At 37.8% G+C, this 23,380-nt stretch overlaps 1 protein-coding gene across 2 annotated transcripts in view; it reads right to left on the bottom strand.

Annotated features, from left to right (window-relative positions):
- arid5a (AT-rich interactive domain 5A) overlaps positions 1-22,535 on the bottom strand; it is a 29,563-nt gene extending 7,028 nt beyond the window's left edge. The window contains exons 1-4 of one of the 2 annotated variants that reach the window (XM_066714536.1): positions 22,383-22,535; positions 16,837-16,934; positions 4,906-5,071; positions 3,071-3,123 (exon numbers count right to left, since the gene is read on the bottom strand). In XM_066714536.1, the coding sequence (XP_066570633.1) occupies positions 3,071-3,123; positions 4,906-5,071; positions 16,837-16,934; positions 22,383-22,386 (321 nt within the window). In that variant the 5' untranslated portion in view covers positions 22,387-22,535. Of the gene's footprint in view, positions 1-3,070; positions 3,124-4,905; positions 5,072-16,836; positions 16,935-21,525; positions 21,629-22,382 lie in introns of those variants that run through there. The other variant, XM_066714537.1, reaches the window with a different exon arrangement.
- Between the last annotated feature and the right edge of the window lie 845 nt (positions 22,536-23,380).

The raw sequence follows: 23,380 nt of genomic DNA, 5'->3' as shown, positions 1-23,380 counted from the left end.
CTATCTGGAGCATTCCTTAGAGCATATCTACAAAACAATATTATTTGTTTAATTGGAAATGTATTACAAGAAAATGTGTAGTGTATAGTTTCTCCTTTTCTTGTTATATATATGATCTATCTATGTATATACACATACATACATATTTATATATACACACACAGACGTACACCGATCAGCCATAACATTATGACCACTGACAGGTGAAGTGAATAACACTGATAATCTCGTTATCATGGCACCTGTCAGTGGGTGTGATATATTAGGCAGCAAGTGAACATTTTGTCCTCAAAGTTGATTTGTTAGAAGCAGGAAAAATGGGCAAGCGTAAGGATCTGAGCGACTTTGACAAGGGCCAAATTGTGATGACTAGACAACTGGGTCAGAGCATCTCCAAAACTGCAGCTCTTGTGGGGTGTTCCCGGTCTGCAGTGGTCAGTACCTATCAAAAGTGGTCCAAGGAAGGAAAAGCGGTGAACCGGCAACAGGGTCATGGGCGGCCAAGGCTCACTGATGCACGTGGGGAGCGAAGGCTGGCCCATGTGGTACGATCCAACAGACGAGCTACTGTAGCTCAAATTGCTGAAAAAGTGAATGCTGGTTCTGATAGAAAGGTGTCAGAACACACAGTGCATTGCAATTTGTTGCGTATGGGGCTGCGTAGCCGCAGACCAGTCAGGGTGCCCATGCTGACCCCTGTCCACTGCCAGAAGCGTCTACAATGGGCACGTGAGCATCAGAACTGGACCATGGAGCAATGGAAGAAGGTGGCCTGGTCTGATGAATCACAAGTTCAAGGTATTGACTTGGCCTCCAAATTCCCCAGATCTCAATCCAATCGAGCATCTGTGGGATGTGCTGGACAAACAAGTCCGATCCATGAAGGCCCCACCTCACAACTTACAGGACTTAAAGGATCTGCTGCTAACGTCTTGGTGCCAGATACTACAGCACACCTTCAGAGGTCTAGTGGAGTCCATGCCTCTACGGGCCTGGGCTGTTTTGGCGGCAAAAGGGGGACCTACACAATATTAGGCAGGTGGTCATAATGTTATGGCTGATCGGTGTATACAGTGAAGGAAAAAAGTATTTGATCCCCTGCTGATTTTGTACGTTTGCCCACTGACAAAGAAATGATCAGTCTATAATTTTAATGGTAGGTGTATTTTAACAGTGAGAGACAGAATAACAACAAAAAAATCCAGAAAAACGCATTTCAAAAAAGTTATAAATTGATTTGCATGTTAATGAGTGAAATCAGTATTTGACCCCTTCGACTTAGTACTTGGTGGCAAAACCCTTGTAGGCAATCACAGAGGTCAGACGTTTCTTGTAGTTGGCCACCAGGTTTACACACATCTCAGGAGGGATTTTGTCCCACTCCTCTTTGCAGATCCTCTCCAAGTCATTAAGATTTCGAGGCTGACGTTTGGCAACTCGAACCTTCAGCTCACTCCACAGATTTTCTATGGGATTAAGGTCTGGAGACTGGCTAGGCCACTCCAGGACCTTAATGTGCTTCTTCTTGAGCCACTCCTTTGTTGCCTTGGCTGTGTGTTTTGGGTCATTGTCATGCTGGAATACCCATCTACAAACCATTTTCAATGCCCTGGCTGAGGGAAGGAGGTTCCCACCCAAGATTTAACGGTACATGGCCCCGTCCATCGTCCCTTTGATGCGGTGCAGTTGTCCTGTCCCCTTAGCAGAAAAACACCCCCAAAGCATAATGTTTCCACCTCCATGTTTGACGGTGGGGATGGTGTTCTTGTGGTCATTCCTCCTCCTCCAAACACGGCGAGTTGAGTTGATGCCAAAGAGCTCGATTTTGGTCTCATCTGACCACAACACTTTCACCCAGTTCTCTTCTGAATCATTCATATGTTCATTGGCAAACTTCAGACGGGCCTGTACATGTGCTTTCATGAGCAGGGGGACCTTGCGGGCGCTGCAGGGTTTCAGTCCTTCACGGCGTAGTGTGTTACCAATTGTTTTCTTGGTGACTATGGTCCCAGCTGCCTTGAGATCATTAACAAGATCCTCCTGTGTAGTTCTGGGCTGATTCCTCACTGTTCTCATGATCATTGAAACTCCATGAGGTGAGATCATGCATGGAGCCCCAGACCGAGGGAGACTGACAGTTATTTTGTGTTTCTTCCATTTGCGAATAATCGCACAAACTGTTGTCACCTTCTCACCAAGCTGCTTGGCAATGGTCTTGTAGCCCATTCCAGCCTTGTGTAGGTCTACAATCTTGTCCCTGACATCCTTGGACAGCTCTTTGGTCTTGGCCATGGTGGAGAGTTTGGAATCTGATTGATTGATTGCTTCTGTGGACAGGTGTCTTTTATATAGGTAACGAGCTGAGATTAGGAGCACTCCCTTTAAGAGAGTGCTCCTAATCTCAGCTCGTTACCTGTATAAAAGACACCTGGGAGCCAGAAATCTTGCTGATTGATAGGGGATCAAATACTTATTTCCCTCATTAACATGCAAATCAATTTATAACTTTTTTGAAATGCGTTTTTCTGGATTTTTTTGTTGTTATTCTGTCTCTCACTGTTAAAATACACCTACCATTAAAATTATAGACTGATCATTTCTTTGTCAGTGGGCAAACGTACAAAATCAGCAGGGGATCAAATACTTTTTTCCCTCACTGTGTGTATATATATATATATATATATATATATATATACATATACACAGCTCTGGAAATAATTAAGAGACCACTTAACATTGATTTCTGAACTTGGAGTGGTCTCAGAGCTGTGTATATATATATATATATGTATATATTTTAAGATCAAAGTATAAATCTAAAAATGTCATATACATAATCTGAATGTAAATACATAATAAACCCCTTACTTCTATTTTGGAAAATATCCTGGGGGACTTGAAGATTGATTTATCTACTTTTCTATAAATAATAAAAAAAAAATATATATATATATATATATATATATGCAGGAAAGTTATAAGTTATAAGCAATATGTATCAGGGGGAGAATGTTGCACCTTTTTAAAATATTTAAAAAAGCAATTGCACAATTGCATAAGCTCTACTTACGGAGTCATATCCTCCCAGCTTTTCCACAGCTTTGTATATTTTCCAGAGGTTAACTACAGAAAGGAGATAGACAATAGGTTATTATGAATTTACAATATGATGTGTTGACACTGATAGCAAACAGGACCACAATGATGAGTGACTGAAAAGAGATTATTCACCTCCTAATGGAATTGCATTATTGTTTAATTGCCACAGATGAGAGGGAAAGCACTGTGTTAGCATATGTGTCCCCATTTATTGGTCACCCATGGCAAGTTAATCTACAAAAGGTTCATTATGGTTATCCATTGTAATGAAATAGAGCCTTTACTTCAAACATGTAATTCATTATCTCTGTTGTTAATTCTGTGTATACAGTAATTGATACCAGGAGTATAAATCATAGGAATAAATACATACCATACTAAGGGCCAGATTAAATAAAAACTACACATTTGTTCATCATAGCGGTTACATCTATGATTAGAAGAAAGTGGCATCTTACAAGAAATGTAGCTGCAACTGAGTACAGTTCTTTAGTTTTCTATTAGCGGGTGGGTCAAAGTTTTGATTTAATCCCAGCCTAAATCTATGTTTTCACCAGAAATATTTTGTTGTTGTTGTTGTTGCTGTATATTTATGCTAATCTGTGGCAATTAAGGAATTAAAAATTCTTACTATTATCTATTTTTTAGAAATGTACACACTAGATGTTTCACAATAGAGGCCAGTTGAAAACAGCACAGATAATTCCAGCAAGAGTCTATATAGTGGGTTTTACTACTGGTTGCATCTGGCTGACCCATGTGGTCTGCTGGTATTCATCACTCTCAGATGTGATTTTTCAGTTTTAGTAGACAAGCACCCGGAGACAGTGGCTGCTAGGTTTAAAGGATCTATATCAGTTGAGTCAGACTCCAGTCCTAGAGAGCCGTGCTGTTTTGTTCTGGTTTTTGTTCCAGACCAGCTTTTGGCTCCTTAATTGATCTAATTAAACTAAATTAGGTTAACACTTCCAGACTTTGAAATGTTCTGTAGGGGCTATCTTTTGAATAAACAACATATTTTGTTTTACAACTAGAATGTTAATTTTAGATAAGCCTACCTGAGAAAATAATTACATTATTGAATAACTGAGAGATCCTGTTGGAAGAAAAAACAGCAAACCCTGCAGACCTCCAGGACTGGAGTCTGACTCCCCTGATCTATACCATTACTGGTTGAAAGCTCTCAGTCAAGTTCTTGTCCTTTTTTGATTGGCAAGGGTTTTCCTACAGCATTCATGCTCACAGTCTCTGTTACATAAATTTAAGAACCAATACTTTTTCAAGGGAATGGTCCACCATTAGTGGTAGTTTTTGACTGATTTGACTCCCTTGCAAGATAGATCACTGAAAATCATTTTATTTTAGTATCTTGAAATTGGTGTTCTTTATTCAGGACAGTCAAAATAAACAAATAGTCCAGTACTTAAACCATAAATAACCTCTATTTTTTGTTAAAACCATAAATAACATTTTATTTAAACATATATTGTATGCATGCAGTATAGTGTTTTTAAAAGATAAATGTATAAAAGGACCCGAGGGACAGAATATTTCTTGATTTTTATTTTCTACTAATATTGGTGTTTAGGCAAATTTCAAGGCCTTACTTCAAACTGTTAAGTAATTGCATCCCCTCACATGAGATTAGTTTTAAATCCCATGTTTTATTACATAGTAAGAACTATCTTTCTGTGGGACAACAAAAGAAAGTGCAATCTGTTGCATATTTACACAATAGCAGTCCAAGATGCCACTTAAATACTATGGTGTTAACTTCAGTGATAAAAAGGTCGAAGACTGACATACTCTGCTTGAAGCCCAGGTGTGGTATCCTTTCGATGGGTGTGTTCCTCTCCTTCATAAATTTATACAAAGTGGTCATAAAGTTCTTCTCCTCCACCTCTAAGAGACTGGCTGTGCTCTGTTCATCACCTCCTTCCGTAGAATCACAAACTTCCATCTCACTACTGTCCTAGGGGGATTCACAAATGAGATGAGAATTTCAGTGTTTCGTTTGGTTTTTCAACATACACAGACAGGTCATAAATACAAAAGCACAAAAAGAAACTATGAAACATTTATACAATAACCCTGTCCACAGCAGACATTTGCTAACAACCATAATTTGCTCATGGGTTTATTTATATGGAGTGGCAGTCCAAATGTTAGGGTATATTGTTACGCTAGTGTACAATTGTATTGTAGTGTACAATGCACTAGTTAGAGCTCATCTGCAATACTGTGTACAGTTCTGGGCACCACACTTCAAGAAAGATATCATTGCTGTAGAGGCAGTTCAGAGGAGAGCAACCAGACTTATTCCAGGTCTGAAGGGAATGTCCTACTGAGAGACTGAGGGAACTGAACCTTTTCACCCTGGAACAGAGAAGACTATGTGGAGACTTGATTCAAGTCTTCAAGTCTTCCTCAGTGACCGGTCCTACCAAGTGACATGGCGAGGTTCCTCATCCACCCCCCAACCTCTCCTCACAGGCGTACCCCAAAGCTCTGTCCTGGGCCCGCTCCAGTTCTCTCTCTACACTCGCTCCCTGGGCCCCCTCATCACATCCCATGGTTTCTCCTACCACTTCTATGTTGATGATGCCCAGATCTTCCCGTCTTTCCCTCTTCTGACCCTCTCATCCCCTCTCGCATCTCTTCCTGCTTGTCCGCCTGGATGCACTCACACCACCTCAAGCTCAACCTCTCCAAATCGGATCTCCTGTTTTTCTCCCACTCTTCCTCACCTTCTGCTGACCTCCCCATCTCGATTCCCTTGGAATCCACCACACTCTCTCCTTCTTCTTCCGCTAAAAATGTAGGAGTCACCCTCGATCCTGCGCTCTCCTACACTTAGCACATCACCACGCTGACACACACCTGCAGATTCTTCCTGAGCAACATACGCCGAATCCATCCCTTCCTCACCGACTACTCGACTCAGCTGCTCGTCCAGTCACTGGTCCTCTCCCGCCTGGACTACTGCAACTCCCTCCTGGCCTGCCTGCCTACTCATCCAGAACTCTGCGGCTCGTCTGGTATTCTCTCTGCCCCGATTCGCACACGCTACTTCACTGCTCCGCTCCCTCCACTGGCTCCCAATACCGGCACGCATTCAGTTCAAGACATTGACCCTCACCTACCGCTGTCTCAACCACACTGCACCAAGTTACCTTCAGACACTCGTCTCTCCATACATTCCCTCCAGACCACTGCGATCTTCCTGTGCCAGAAGACTAACTCTACCTCCTCTCCACTCTCCTTCCTCCAGAGCCCGCTCCTTCTCATCCCTGGCTCCTAAATGGTGGAACGACCTTCCCACCGAAGTCAAAACAGCAAAGTCCTTGACCTCATTCCGGCGCTTACTCAAGACACATCTTTTCAGACAGTACTTATAATATTAGTCCTTTTAACCCCCGTCAGATAGGACTTCACAGATTGTTATTATGCTTCTTGCGTTTTTTATTTGTTTCCTCCTTGATCCCTTTCCTGTAGCCCTTGACTATGACCCTACATCTTGACAGCGCTTTTTACCGTCCAGGATATAGGACCTCACTGTACTTGCCTGTATAAATTGTAAATTGGAAGTTGTAAAATGTATTATATTTTGAATTGCTATGTTTTATGTCAATTGAATTTGTAATGATTAATGCCTTAATTGAACTGTATTTTTGCACTTTATTTTGCACTTATGTTGTAAGTCGCCCTGGATAAGGGCGTCTGCCAAGAAATAAAAATAATAATAATAATAATAATAATAATAATAAATCATGAAAGGCATCGACCACATCAAACCAGAGGAACTTTTCCAGATCAACAGGGACACACGGACACAGGGACACAAATGTAAATTGGGCTTCAAGGCATTCAAGACAGAAAACAGGTGACACAATCTGAAACAAACTCCCCAACGATGTGGCTGAAGCTGAAAATTTGGAACATTTAAAAATAGACTAGATAGGATCCTTGGATCACTTAGATACTAATGGACATCAAACAAGCAGATGGGTTGAATGGCTTCCTCTCGTTTGTTAAATTTCTTAAGTTTTACACACAAGTTACAGCTGGAATTATTAGTCCTCTCTAGACTGAATCAATGTTCAGCAAACTCTGAAAATAAATAATTGATAAATACTTTGTTCCTATTCTTCTGGAAAGGCTTCCATTCAGTCTTTCAATAAAGGAAATTATAGAGAATCAAGTAGTATTAGGGAGATATTTCCTGCAGGACAGCTCTATCTGCTAGGTGTTTATAGGAAGACTGCCCTATCATACCTGAAGAAGAAAAAGTGGTGGAACTGCTTAGCAGCATTATTAGCAGACACCCTTATCCAGGCAGGAAAGCAAATACACAACAGTGTAGTAAGGTGCGATTCACCAGGGCTGGGTTTTTATTTGTTATATTTTACTTTGAAACATTTTTTTTATCAACACAACCAAAACAAATCTTACAGGAAACTGTGAAAAAAGTGTGCAACTACAATGATTAATAATGTCCAAACACTGCAATAAATCCCCTTTACCCACCAATTTCTACTGTTATTTGACTTATGTTATTTTCTTAAAAAAAAAAAAATGTAAACTGTAAACTAATAGCATCCCTAGTTTAAAAAGTCAGACATTAAGATAAACCATACAGCTCCTTCCACATGATGTTATAGATGTAAAGTTAGTCCCAATTACATTTTAGTTTTTTGTAGCATATTTGCATCTTTCTTTCAATATTATTGGCCTGGTTAGTGGACGTTTACAGTGAAAAGTTATTCAGCTTGCAGTCTTATTTTACTGATTTATGTGCTTATTGTCTTCATAACCGTGCAATGAGAAACATTCAGCATTATATTCAAAATAAATTGGTTGCATAGTCATTTTTAAAACCTCATTCAAATCACTTAAACTCCTTTCAAAGGGTTGTGATAATTATAATCACAATGTACCTATAAAAATATAAATACACAGATGCATAGAGCAGGCTTTAAACATCACTTTGGACCAATATATATTTTCTAAGATGATATACATGCAGAATTTCAATAAAAGATAAAAAAAAACAAAAAAAACATGCAATACAAGAAATTTAGTAGCTTTTTCCTGTCATGTAATATACACCGGGGACCTCTGCCATTTGGATGACTACAGAAAGTGCTCTGTGTATTTGCTTGCTTGCTTTATCTAAGTGTCATTGTAACTCATTATTTCACATCATCAGCGGTTTCCTCTAATTCCACAACGTATTGCATCATTCCGGGGGTTCTTAGAGATCCTTTGTCATTGCTTCTGATGAGATTGCTATTTGTGGAGTACAACAAATTATTCAGCTTTCATTTTTTGTTTGCTTTTTTTAGAAGCTATTTTGCTGAACTTACTTAGTATGGGAAAATGGCAATCTAAGCAGAAACAACAGCCAGGTTGGACAAACGCACAAAATGGGTTATGCAGTCAATAAATAGACACATACCATAAAGTAAACCATTTCAAAGGCAATATAATGTAATATAAACTCACAAATGTATAGGTGTTTCCTGATCTTAGGTGCCCTGCACCATTGTAACATCTAACAAGTCAGATAACAGAAAATGTCCAGGCCTATTTTTGAACAATTGTGATTTGTGAGTGTGTGATAAAACTAGTCTGTCTCGTACATACAAGCGCAATCAAATTAAGTTAGTGTACCTATACCACTTCAATGTGTACATGCAACATTCCCACAGATTCATGTGTACATTTATCTATTATATATTCCAGAATGACATTTTTCAATCATTCAGAGAAACAGAAAGATAAGTAAAGGTATTTAAGGCCTTTATGACAGGCTGCTGACTGTCACGGCACAGCTGCTGCTGACGCCCGCTGATTAGGTGCTCATGTGCCGCAGCTGTGTTGTCCGCTCCCTCACAAACAGGCTGTGGACTCACAATGAGCACCGGGCAATGAGCACCGAGGTGACTGTGACGTCAGCGGCAGCTGTGCCCTGTCTATTTAACCCCTCTCCTTCCCCGACGGAGGCAGCTAACCCGATGGGAAGGACTATTACCCCTGACCACTATTACCCTTGACTGCCCGGAGCACCCTGTTTGTGTGGACGTTTGTGTGCTTGTTTTAGTTTGTTTTATTTTTCCCGTTTTTGTGTTTCCCTGCTGGACTAACCTCAATAAAGCCCGGACACCGGCACAACCTGAGACCCTCTCCCACCTTCTTGTGTCTGGCTTTTACAGCCTTGTCTAAATTACATAACCAATCTTGAGAACCGTACTTGAATATTATCTAGTCTAAATAATTAGTCTCAAAGCTTCCACACAGAAGAACGATTGTACAATTTGGGATTACTGCATCCATATGTACTTCAGATACAACTCCTCACAATGCAATGCTTTATGGTAGTATCCCACCATGCACTTATGTAGGGTGAAGAACACATGCCTCTCATATATTTTGTTTTCAAAACCATAGGAAAGCAGCAACAGGCAAAACAGTGGCTACACAACTACAACTACTACTACTTTTTAATTTTATCTGGAGTGCCAAACATAACCCAGCATTTTGGGATTGTAGAGGACACCAAAATTAGATCAGTATCACACCATGCACATTCTTATTAACCACACTACCTGATGCATTCTAATTTAGAATCGGACTATAGACTACCCCTCGAGGTCGTCTGAAGTCTGATATTAAATTATGTGTAGTGTAGACGCAACCATATGGAACACTTTTAGTTTTATTAAAAGCCCACTAATACTGTTTAAATGCATAGTACAGACAGGGACTAAAATTATATTAATAGATTCATATGAACCCTTTAAATAGTCAATTAGTTAAGACTTTGATATTACAAAACCAGAATAGTCAGTAGGTTTATTTTATTATCTATATTCCCTAAGAAATGCTAAGATCTTTGCAACGTTTTTAACTCTTTACATCGCAGAAAACACCTGTGCCACTTAATTTGACTCTTTTAATCAAATAAAAACTCTGAATTACTATAGAAGCCAAGATCAGTGAGATCTCGATTGTAAGTGTTAAAAGACAGCAGCAAGACAGTTTCACAGTGAATCGAGTTCCTTTCCTCAGCAGCAGTTACGAGAAGCCTGGCCTCTTGTGAATCATAGCGAAGCTTTCAGCTCTGTCGTGGGATAGCCCTGACTGAGTCACAGCAAAGTACAGCTGCTCCCCTCCCCTCTCATCTCACCCTCTGACAAACATAACGTTTGCTTTTATTTCTCCTCAAACTGATTTACATCTTGACCACAAACTGTTGTATGCTGACTTGTCAGTAATTTCCTGTGAATTTGTTTTGTCTCTCTCTGATATACACACATGTATGTGTGTGTGTGTGTGTGTGTGTGTGTATATATATATATATATATATATATATACACATATATATCCCCCCCTTCCTGCTGACGTTAGTATTGAAAGTGTGAATACCTCAAGTGACAGTGTGACTCTCCACTTGATGACTGAAATTGCTGTAAGCCATTTAGCATACACAGGAACAAGGAAAAGATTAATTAAAATACCACAGTGAGACAAGCAATTTAGATACGATTTGCATCATAAATGTTGCAGCATTTGGAGGGCAGGGTTTTGAGTTTAGTCATAGGGCCAGGGTTTAGTCATTTGCTTGAAGTTGTGAGGTGAAGAGGCTAAGTAATTTGTTTAAGGCAAAATAAACAAAAGGATCACGAGGGATGATAGCCCCTTGCCTATCTGAGGCATGTTTAAATTTTAAAAAGTTATAAGGAAAGCTCAATGCCTACTAATGCATATATTTCTTTTTGTGGTGAAGACAGAAGTCTTGGTCAACACACCCCCCCGGAGCACACTTATCCTCGGCACCACCCATACCTATAATACCTCAGCCAACCTCTCCTGGACATTATTAGTTAATTTTCAGTTAAATACAAGTTCTAGTTTAATCAAAGTTCAAATACATTAAATACAGGGTTGACTAACATGTGATAACAAAAAAAAACTGTTGCTTCTCCAGTGTAAAAACAACCTGAACACCGTAATGCGTTCATTAAAGAATACAGTTTGTGTGCAACATTTTAAAATTTGTAAAATTTGCAAACAATTTATAATTTTGTCCTCAGTATATGGAGAAAGTCATTATTTTGAACTATATAATAAGTTCAACTGCTCATAATATTGTGTAGTACAATAAAATGTTGCTTAACTAAATTTCTAAAATGAACAGGCTACTAAGTTCCTCTGACGTGCTATTAGAACATAATCAGTTTCAGTTTATTGAAGCCAAATGTGTCCCACAAAATACATTTGTAGCCCACATATTAACATAACATACAGGCCTGGATTTAATATATTTTACAAAGACAAACTACACAAAATACAATAATTTTGGCAAGAATTACACAGTATATTATTTACCTTCTTAAATGTGCATACATGAGCTGAAATACACTCACCTAAAGGATTATTAGGAACACCATACTAATACTGTGTTTGACCCCCTTTCGCCTTCAGAACTGCCTTAATTCTTCGTGGCATTGATTCAACAAGGTGCTGAAAGCATTCTTTAGAAATGTTGGCCCATATTGATAGGATAGCATCTTGCAGTTGATGGAGATTTGTGGGATGCACATCCAGGGCACGAAGCTCCCATTCCACCACATCCCAAAGATGCTCTATTGGGTTGAGATCTGGTGACTGTGGGGGCCAGTTTAGTACAGTGAACTCATTGTCATGTTCAAGAAACCAATTTGAAATGATTCGACCTTTGTGACATGGTGCATTATCCTGCTGGAAGTAGCCATCAGAGGATGGGTACATGGTGGTCATAAAGGGATGGACATGGTCAGAAACAATGCTCAGGTAGGCCGTGGCATTTAAATGATGCCCAATTGGCACTAAGGGGCCTAAAGTGTGCCAAGAAAACATCCCCCACACCATTACACCACCACCACCAGCCTGCACAGTGGTAACAAGGCATGATGGATCCATGTTCTCATTCTGTTTATGCCAAATTCTGACTCTGAATGTCTCAACAGAAATCGAGACTCATCAGACCAGGCAACATTTTTCCAGTCTTCAACTGTCCAATTTTGGTGAGCTTGTGCAAATTGTAGCCTCTTTTTCCTATTTGTAGTGGAGATGAGTGGTACCCGGTGGGGTCTTCTGCTGTTGTAGCCCATCCGCCTCAAGGTTGTACGTGTTGTGGCTTCACAAATGCTTTGCTGCATACCTCGGTTGTAACGAGTGGTTATTTCAGTCAAAGTTGCTCTTCTATCAGCTTGAATCAGTTGGCCCATTCTCCTCTGACCTCTAGCATCAACAAGGCATTTTCGCCCACAGGACTGCCGCATACTGGATGTTTTTCCCTTTTCACACCATTCTTTGTAAACCCTAGAAATGGTTGTGCGTGAAAATCCCAGTAACTGAGCAGATTGTGAAATACTCAGACCGGCCCGTCTGGCACCAACAACCATGCCACGCTCAAAATTGCTTAAATCACCTTTCTTTCCCATTCAGACATTCAGTTTGGAGTTCAGGAGATTGTCTTGACCAGGACCACACCCCTAAATGCATTGAAGCAACTGCCATGTGATTAGTTGGTTAGATAATTGCATTAATGAGAAATTGAACAGGTGTTCCTAATAATCCTTTAGGTGAGTGTATATATATATGTACACCGATCAGCCATAACATTATGACCACTGACAGGTGAAGTCAATAACACTGATAATCTCGTTATCATGGCACCTGTCAGTGGGTGGGATATATTAGGCAGCAAGTGAACATTTTGTCCTCAAAGTTGATGTGTTAGAAGCAGGAAAAATGGGCAAGCGTAAGGATCTGAGCGACTTTGACAAGGGCCAAATTGTGATGACTAGACAACTGGGTCAGAGCATCTCCAAAATTGCAGCTCTTGTGGGGTGTTCCCAGTCTGCAGTGGTCAGTACCTATCAAAAGTGGTCCAAGGAAGGAAAAGCGGTGAACCGTCGACAGGGTCATGGGTGGCCAAGGCTCATTGATGCACGTGGGGAGCGAAGGCTGGCCTGTGTGGTCCAATCCAACAGACGAGCTACTGTAGCTCAAATTGCTGGAAAAGTTAATGCTGGTTCTGATAGAAAGTTGTCAGAACACACAGTGCATCGCAGTTTGTTGCGTATGGGGCTGCGTAGCCGCAGACCAGTCAGGGTGCCCATGCTGATCCCTGTCCACTGCCGAAAGCGCCTACAATAGGCACGTGATCATCAGAACTGGACCTCGGAGCAATGGAAGAAGGTGGCCTGGTCTGATGAATCACGAGTTAAAGGTGTTGACTTGGCCTCCAAATTCCCCAGATCTCAATCCAATTGAGAATCTGTGTGATGTGCTGGACAAACAAGTCCGATCCATGGAGGCCCCACCTCGCAACGTACAGGACTTAAAGGATCTGCTGCTAACGTCTTGGTGTCAGATACCACAGCACACCTTCAGAGGTCTAGTGGAGTCCATGCCTCGATGGGTCAGGGCTGTTTTGGCAGCAAAAGGGGGACCTACACAATATTAGGCAGGTGGTCATAATGTTATGGCTGATCGTTATATAATATATATATATATATATATATATATATATGTGTATATGATTTATTCAGCACTTGTCTTGCTGGTGCGCGAAGGGCTTCAGAGACATTTTAAACAGCGTAAAACAGAAAATATAGTCTATAATGTATATTTTTGTACTGCTCTTGTGCTGACCCTAAGCAGTCAGTGAGCCTCTTGCAGCATGAAAGCCAGTTCCAAAAAATGTATAAACATTAGGGGTAGAGATCCAATAAATGCTGCAAAACATTTTTAGTGTTTCCATGTTTTTGACTTCTTCCACCTGAAACTTGATTGCTGCTTTCATTTGATTCATATACAGAATAGTTACACACATCTGTGGAATTTGCTCTGGAAACCAAATGTTCAAATCTAAGACATTGATTCATTTTAGCCCTGGTATTTGGTATCATAGCTTTTTTCTAATTTGATATATGATTATATTGCATATTCAGTAAACACTACTTCACATTCCCATTTGATTGATATATTAATGTCATGTATTACTCATTGCTGTAAAACAGAATCACTGTCATACAAACCAGGTAAGGTAGGTAAGATTCCTATCTTTCTAACTTACATAAATAACAATCTATTAATGTGTGATCTTAAAGAACAGAACTAAGACTCCTAGTATGTTCATTTTAAGTTATGAAGAAAATATGATGAATATTGAGCACAAAAAAGACCAATCTAACATTATTTAAAAATATTTAATCAATGTAACAATATTCCTGTCACCCAGATGCTGTAATCTGTTACCCCTCAAAAACGAATTAATGGGAATTTCTAATTCTAAATCTAATTCACTACTGTTTCTAATGGTTAAAGCCAACCATCTGAAAGTAGAAAGTGACCTGATATTATAGAACAGGGAGTAGCAGCAGGGTCTGATACAATTCCAAAAATGTTAAATGACAATGCAGGAAATGAGACACACTATCAATTTTAACTTGACAAAAAATTCAACTCTCTACTAACCAGAATGTTTGCAGAAGGCTTGTATAAAGAGCATCAGTGGAAAAAAAAAGTGGTAGTTAACCACTGTCCTCTATAACAGAATCTGGATCAAAGACACAATAGATATTAAAATATATATATATATATATATATATATATATATATATATATAGAAAAAAAAGCTGTAACAAACATAAAATAAATACAGCTTTTGAATTTGAATGTGACATCACTAGTCTGGTAACTGGGTGTTACAAGAGGCTGTAGCCTATTTATTTTCAAATCAATAGGAGAATAAATAGTTTTCCAATTTGCTTAACTATGTGACTATACAGTCAAGACAAAAATAAAAGTGGAATTGTGAAAATAAATTGAAAATACAGTATCTGAATAGCTGAAGAGATCCCAGAAGGGATGTTCTACACAAGACAGGTTAGTAGCCACTTGACATTTACCTTAACAAATATTTCCACTTCTTCTTATGTTACGTTTTTACATTGAAAATTTAAATCTGTTTTGAAACATAGCCAGTAAACATCTTATTCTAAATTTCCACAGCAATCGAATTTCGGAAAAGTGCGTGGGAGCTGTTGATGTCAATGGGGTGATAAGGCCATTCTGCTATGATTGTTTCGTGGCGCATTGGGTTTAGATGTTATCACCAGGCCAACTTTAACCACACAAACCACTGTGCTTTAATCTTGCAACTTTGTCTTGGAAATATGATGCATTGCTATTTGGGTGTTCTTTTTTCTCAGCTTCAATTACCAGAAGTCTCTAAAGACTGGAACTCAACTGTTTCTTCTTATTATAATGTACATGTCATTCTGAACTAGTCTACATTATTACAGTCTCTTGGACACACACAGTTTAACTACCAATGCAAAAACCTGGAGACACAGACCTGCAAGACTAAAAAAGTAATAGATTATTTTTCAAGAAAGTCAAAAAGTCCCCTTCACACAAACCCTAATATTACCTTAAATGTCCTGACTGTAATCTGTCAATGGTGATTCTATTAAAGTTTTAATATTCTGTGTATGTGAACTTTATAAATTGGTGTTGCTAAAACCATGTCATGTCACAACATGTAAAGCATCTCCTAAATGACATTTTGTTTAAGTGACCATGCTACTGATTGTTAAAAAATACAGCACAGTTGTTTAATTCTGTTTAAATACCAACAAGGCAATTTAAACTACATTTTGTTAATTAATGTTATTCAAAGAGTTTTCAGTAAGATTGCTAAAAGAAAAATAATATGACTTGAGAAATGTATGTTCTTATTTCTTTCTGATGATACCACACTGATATTATGGACTTCCTGTAAATGCCATTCAGTTTACAGAATTTGTGACAAAACTGGATGAATCTGAGTTCTGCATTATTTCTTCCAACTAATTAAATTCTTGTTCCTGTTTTATTAAGAATGAAACCACTGTGCCTTGATTAATCTTTCTGGGCCTTGAGAAATGCTAGGCTTATTGTAAAAAGCATTTTCTTGAAAACTTAATTGTCAACTTTATGGCTGCACACATTTAAAAAATAAAATCTTACCTCCAGATGTTTTTTTTTTTTACATTTTGAGTCCTTGGAAGTAGACAGTACATTGTCCCGTGGTAGGCACATCTTGTATTGCACTTTAATATTTGTTCCATTTGCTTTCTTTGAAAGTTATCAATTGCCTGTTTTTCTACGAGTTAAATCCATGCTAACTCACAATATTGCCACAATGTTGTAGAATGTTAGCTGGGATATCGCTGACTAGCAGTTTTCATTATGCTGCTTGTTGCAGAATGGTGCCGAATCACCCGCAATTTGGCTAGACACCGTAAATAAACTAAATATTGCAAAAATACTACACACGGCCCCTTAAGATTTGGACAATTCACTTACACTTGTACAATTTCATGTAAATGATCTAAAAGTATTCAGTAATCTCTTATTCTTTAAAATAAGTATCGGTAATCAGAATACTCGTTTGACAGGAGTAACTGTAACCGAAATAATTATACAAATTCTGTAATCTGACTACTAAATGCTGCTACTTTTATTCCGTTAAGTCCCAGCACTGCACAGTAGTTGAGGTACTGTAACTAGCTTCTTGTTGCTACTCAAGTTACATAAGAGACCACCATAACCAACCAATGTATGAAATATAATAGTTAGGCTTGATATCTTAGTTAGAAAGCTTGAGACATCAGCAGGCTTTGAAGCTGTGTGACTTACCTGGTAAAGAGTCCCCCTACTCTCTCCGACACTGTCGTCCCTGCTGGAGTCCTTTGGGTCCGGCTTCTTTCTCTGAGGTTCTTTCAGGTTGCAATGCACTGCAATGAGATCACAAAAAACACTTTTTGAGTGACAGCAGGACTATAGCCAGCAACACCATTTAAGAACTTTCTGCCATTGAGTTTTTGTAAATGTGTAAACTGTTTATGGTTTATTTATTTGATTTATTTTGTTGCTGTATGTTTATCAATCTGTAAAGCACTATATACAAATAGAAACATTGATTGATTGATTGATTCTTATGTGTGCTATTTTTCAATGTCAATTCTACATCTTAACAGTGGAATTAACACACAAACTGCATTATGATAGAAATCATAACTTTACAGGTCTACACCATATTTAATATATGTATTTAAGTGGCATGCTTTTTAATTCACACATGTATTTTATGCTACAAATGTATTACATGATAGGTGTCTCTAGACCAGGGGTGCACCACTCTGGTCGTTGAGAGCCAGTGTCTTATTGTTTTAGTTCCACCTAAGCTGTTGGCTACCTAATTATATAAATTATTGGACCAACTGAATTACATTTTCCATTTTTCTCAGTGTTGATGATTCAGAAAGACCAAAAAAACATCCTGGATTGTGGCTCTCCAAGACTGGAGTTATGTCCTGCTGCTCTAGATTAAACAAGTGGCCTTAATAATCCCTCCCTAGATTGAAAATTGATCAGTCAATTTTCTAAAAGGAAATGTATAACTAGAATAATATTTTAGTTGCTTTTGTCATCATCACGTCCTTGATTTAAGAAATTAATGGGATTTAACAATTAATCACAGCTTTGTAGGCATATACGAAAAATGCCTGGTAATGTCAGCCACTTGGCATCCTCACTCATCCCAGTTCAAAAGAACTAATGATGAAAAGGTTCACACTCAAGCCACATTAACAAGTATAGGCTTGTTTTGAAAGCAACAGCATTTGCATTTGAAATTCATGGATTTTGACTATGCATTTTGATTAGGCTTGCTTAGTTTCAACAATTATTTCCCTACCTGACAAACCTGGAATGTGTGTTTCCCTTAGAAATGTGCATAGGCAAGGCTGTCTAATCCTGAACTGTTGAGTGGGGGTGGGGGAGTGCTCGCTGATTGTCGACTGTTGAGCCATTCAGGCCAGGCAGCACTGGTTTGAATAGCGCTGCAGGAAACCCTGGGACCCCTACCCCCCACCTTTAGGCCATGTATCATCATTTAAATGTGATTTTAATTAAGAATATGAACACAAATAAATGAACAAGCAAGACAGGTTCACGTTTAGCCTATTACATTCATGAATAGTTGCTATGATGCAGCAGGCGACAAATCATGTCACTTCACTATAAGTTGATATTGTGTCAATATTATGGTCTCGCATTTTAGCAAAATGCCAGTGGTCAAAACGGATTAAACTACAATTATTGCTTATAGTCCTATAAGCAATAATTGTAGTTTAATCCGTTTTGACCACTGGCATTTTGCTAAAATGCGAGACCATAATGAAATTTGAGTAGTTTGTTAATCACTAGCTAACAGTGCTGTCAACACGTCTTCCTGCTTCTGAGGAAAATGTGTCCATAATAGGATACTTGCCATTAGCTAGCTAGCTAGCTAGGTATAGTGTACATTGGTTTAAACTAAAAGCACAACATAGCCTAACATGGACTGTAAACTCACCTTTCTTCATGAACAACTAGTTTACTGTCTCCCTTTCTTTCTTTCTATTGCCTCTCTTTCTTTTCTCTCAAGCTCTCAATTTTATTTTGGTAATGAGAATTAGCTAAAGTTTGTCCTTTGAAGTATATAGCTTAATATTATTTGGGGCTCACCACAAATATATAGCATTTTTATAGTGATTATATTCAGATATTGTGATGAATCATGATGTATTGAATTGTAAAATGTCTATCGTGATATATATTGTATAGCAAGGTACTTGCCAATGCCCACCCTTAGATACATGGTATCATGGACTCTGTCAAGTACCAGGAGATTTTAGACCATAATCTGTTGCCTCTGCCAGGAGGCTAAAACTGGGTAGTCATTTGATCTTCCAGTAGGACAATAATCCAAAGCATTCCTACAAATCCACACAAAAATGTCTCACTGACCACAGAATCAATTACCCTTTCACATATGTCCTTCTAATATTGTACATATAAATATGAGTGGATAATCCAAAATGCATCATTGCTTCTGTGATGACGACAATAAACATTTGACAGTTCCAGTTGATGTACAATGTCTCCGAGAATCTGAAGTGGGAGTGGGGTTTTTGGTGTTCACAGAGCAAGGCGTAACCATGCTCATTATGACAATCTCCTAAATGTGGCGTGAGAAAGGACATTAAACAACATGGTGGTTTGAAAAAAAATTCTAACAGCTGACAATGTTTCTAAGAAATATACCCCCCTTGCACAAACCCCTTACCCCTAGAACAGGAAGCTCTAGATACAAAAACCACAGTTACAACATGACCACTTCCTGACTGTGAGCTGAACCACAATAAACGCTGCTCTATTCTGATATGAATAATGAAAGGGTTATAGTGAATCTGGATTTATGTACTTGGAAATTCAGAACTGGACTTTGTTTGTCTTCTTTTATGTACACATACGTGTATGTATGTGAATGTTTAATCCTTGCTCTAAAAACATAAAAGCTATAGAAGCGTCTATTATTTCAATATCAATATCTCTATGATCATTGTGATGTTCTGATGATTAAAACTGTTAAATGTTCCTATTTCTTTCATATCAACAGGGCCACCTGTATGTTTATTTGTTTATCAATCAGCTTGTGTACAAACCTCTTACCTCTGAAACCACATCTGTTGTGACTGACACTCCTCCCCCAGTTTTCTCTCCAATCTCATTTTCACTTCCACTCAATCAACAACAATCAAATCACTTGACAGAACTGCTTCTTTTTCGAGATCACACATTTCCTGTGCTGTGGCAGATTGCTGCTTTCTATATTACTTTTAATTTAAAATGTATATTTAAATTACTATTGCATTCCCTCCAACCCATCAAATAATCTATGATTATGGTGAAGAGGGGATTATTGTAAATAGACATTAAGTCTAGTCTATATGATATAACAGGTTAATTGATTTAAGACTCATTCCTCATATAAAAAAAGTAGCCTCCATTTTACTCTGTATACTTCATTTGTATATGCTTTTTATGATAATGCACAGTCCAACAGGGCATTCAGTTCAGGTATTTAAATTGCCTAAAAGAGTTGTGCAAGTTGTACCAAACATTCCCATTTGTTCTTAATACAAGGACTCAAAGTAGAAGCATACAGTAAGAGAAAACCATTGATTGATTGATTGATTGTCAACTGAAATTGCCAATTTAAGTGTAATACCATAAAGCTGACAGGCAACAAATATGGTTTAACTTTAGACCTTTTAGAGAAACACGTTTTCACATGTTCCCAAGATTTTTTATAATTAACTATTTTTTAATACTTTTATATGAACATAAAAAACTTCTACAGTCAACTTCACCAAGATGATAGCCTTTTTATGTCATCTCACTTTGAAATATAAAACGCACCAGGCAGTTTTTAACAAGGTATCCAATATCTGATATTATGAACTAATCACAACGAATAAGCATTGACAAGGTAACAGCATATCATTATTAGCATCACTAATTAATGATTTTACTAGGAATTACTTAGTAAGAAAACGCTAGCATAATGCTATGATATCTCCTTAAAATAACTATTTTGCATTTACCAAACTATACATACCTGAGAAGCACACAGCTGGGCATAATAACTCAATAGACTTGGAAGCAACGGGTGTACAGCAAACCAACAACAGCGCACTTTCAATATCAAGTGGAATCACTGTACATTCACGTTTGTGAATGAATAGCCTTGAGAATCATCTCATAAAACAATCAGTGTCACGCAAGCTGAGCAAGAAAATTGGCTTTTCAAAATGTCTCTAGTACTAGACTAGAAGCTCTCTATATTAAGTTGCCTATTTAATTAAGATTGGAATTTACAGAGGTTGACTTTTGACATTCTTTTGGTATTTAAACAGCAAAAATGAACACATGTGAAACACGGAGGGAAATCTGACATATATTTCAATCAGAAGACTAGCGTTTTTTAAATTCCTTAGATTACTTGAAATCTCAAACAATTTTAAAAGGTATTAGTCAATGCAATACTTGCAAGTTCAGTTAGAACTGTAAAACTAAAGGTCCACAGGAAAGAATTTGCAGACGTCAGTACACAATATGTTGTAATAGTCCTATGATGAAATTAAGTGCTTTACACATCAATAATATTAGCTTGGAAATTAAGCAATTTAGAAACGCTATTACAATCAATCAATCAAAATCAATCACATTAAAAAATATTCGCCACTACACCAGTGAACCAAACTCACAAACTCAATATGTTACATTACTTAGGAAATGATGAGTAAATGATTTATAAATCTGACAGGTTACACTCGAACATAATGACGTATCTGAATGACAAAATTGGTCATATTAGCATAGCACTTACAGAATACCGAATGTGTAGGCTATTTCAAAATGATAACATTTGTATTACGCTGATAACTGTTTTTCAGCTATACTTTTGTGACATAAAATACTTATCGGTTGGTCTCTTACCTGTGTATCCTTTCAAATTTACCTCAACTGCAATTGAGCAAAGCGAGAATCAGATGTCAGTCTTCCTGCGCTTAATGAGTCTGACCGAACATGCTGTACTGTACCGCTTTTACCACTTCCTCTCTCTCTGAAAACAGCGATTCCACAGTAATTCCGCTTCTGATAAATGGGTCTGACTCCCGCTGTAAACATTGCATTAACTATATCACCCTAATGAATTTGTGATTTGCTCAACCACAAAGCTTACTTCATAAAGGAGATATGAAACTTTCACAGAACTGTATCGTATCATACCTCCCACATACTGTAGTTGCTAAACATTAACTAAACATAATTAGTAATATTATTTAAATTGATGGCGCCTTCCATACATGTATAGGTTTGGGGAAGCAGTGTTCTTTACAATACATTGAATTAATAATTATTATCAATATGAAAAACACGTCAGTTGCAACTTTACGTGGTAGATACCAATAATCAGTGTTTTAACCTTATAATATGATCGAAGGTAAACCATACACACAATCTTGCGACACACAGAAACGCTGAGGTAGGAAATTCTAGTATCCTTCAATGAACTTGAAATCTAGTTTCTGGGACTGTACCACTACATTTTTAAACTATTGCACTTCCAAATCTATATTAGGAAATAAAGCTGCAACAACAAAAAATGAAGAAGGCAAACAAATCCAGGAAATTGCTCAACATGCGGTCATATGCAGTAATAAAAATAGTGATGAAAATCCTGACATGACTCATTGTCAGTTTTATACTTCCAAAGAATTATATCACAATTAGAAAAGCAACTCATTATAAACTTCTTCATCATATTTTCAAGACAGGAAAAAAGAACTTACCCATTTCAAAGAAACCTTTCTATAAACACTGTGGATTGTTATTATAATTATTTACCACCACGTCCTTTTTTCTTATATTCTTTCTTCCATAACGTTCAGACCGCCGGCAACTCCAGGCGAGCGCTTGATGATTAATGCCCTTACACGAATTGTCAATTTCCAAATTACACAAGACTGTAACTGCACAGAGACAGATGCGCTTTTGATTGGACTGTACATCCTCAAAGTGTTCCCGCCCCTTTCTTTGCAGTGTATCACGGATATTGTAGTTTTTTCCCTTCTTTTCAGTTGTAGTTCAGACTATATTAATTTGGTATGTGTGTTTGCATCTAGGTAATACAATAACATTGTACTTCTTCCTTCCTTTTTTAAATCGTAAGTTCTGCATTATTTTGCAGAACAGTAACATACGTGCAGTGTAACATTCATAAAATGAAATAAATATATTTTGAAATTAGCAAACGGAGGAAACGGTTACCCACAAAGTCACACGCAACACTTAACTCAAAAATATAACCCGACACAATACACAGGAAAGGTTTACAGTTGATTTGAGACTTTAGAACTTTCTTTAAAAACTGCTGCGTAAAATAGATATTCATTAACTACGTAACTTAAGTACTACTACTACGACTTATTATTGAGGACACGCACAGAAAAGTCATTATTTGTGCTTATGTGCAGTAAGAATGACATATTCCCTACCGTATTTATTCCTCAACTATTTGTGATTAATTGAACTTCAAATGGGCAACAATGCCACACTATTTGAATTATTAAAAAAGTAAATGCAATATTAGGAAATGTTTTGCATAACTAAACATTTTTAACTGGTTTCACAAACCACGATTAGCACTAATCTATCTAATCGAAAATTAGCTTCTGAAACCAGCCCTTTAAGTACTAGATTAATATTAAAAAGTAATGTCAGGTAACATTATGGTTATATTATGGTAACCATAGATTATGTTTTTGTTTTTTATAGAAGATAATTTTCA

This window comes from Amia ocellicauda, chromosome 9 (genome assembly GCF_036373705.1).
Source record: "Amia ocellicauda isolate fAmiCal2 chromosome 9, fAmiCal2.hap1, whole genome shotgun sequence".
NCBI classification, from domain to species: Eukaryota; Metazoa; Chordata; class Actinopteri; order Amiiformes; family Amiidae; genus Amia; species Amia ocellicauda.
Note: the sequence above shows the minus strand (reverse complement) of the source record. Positions and strands in the feature narration are given on the sequence as shown.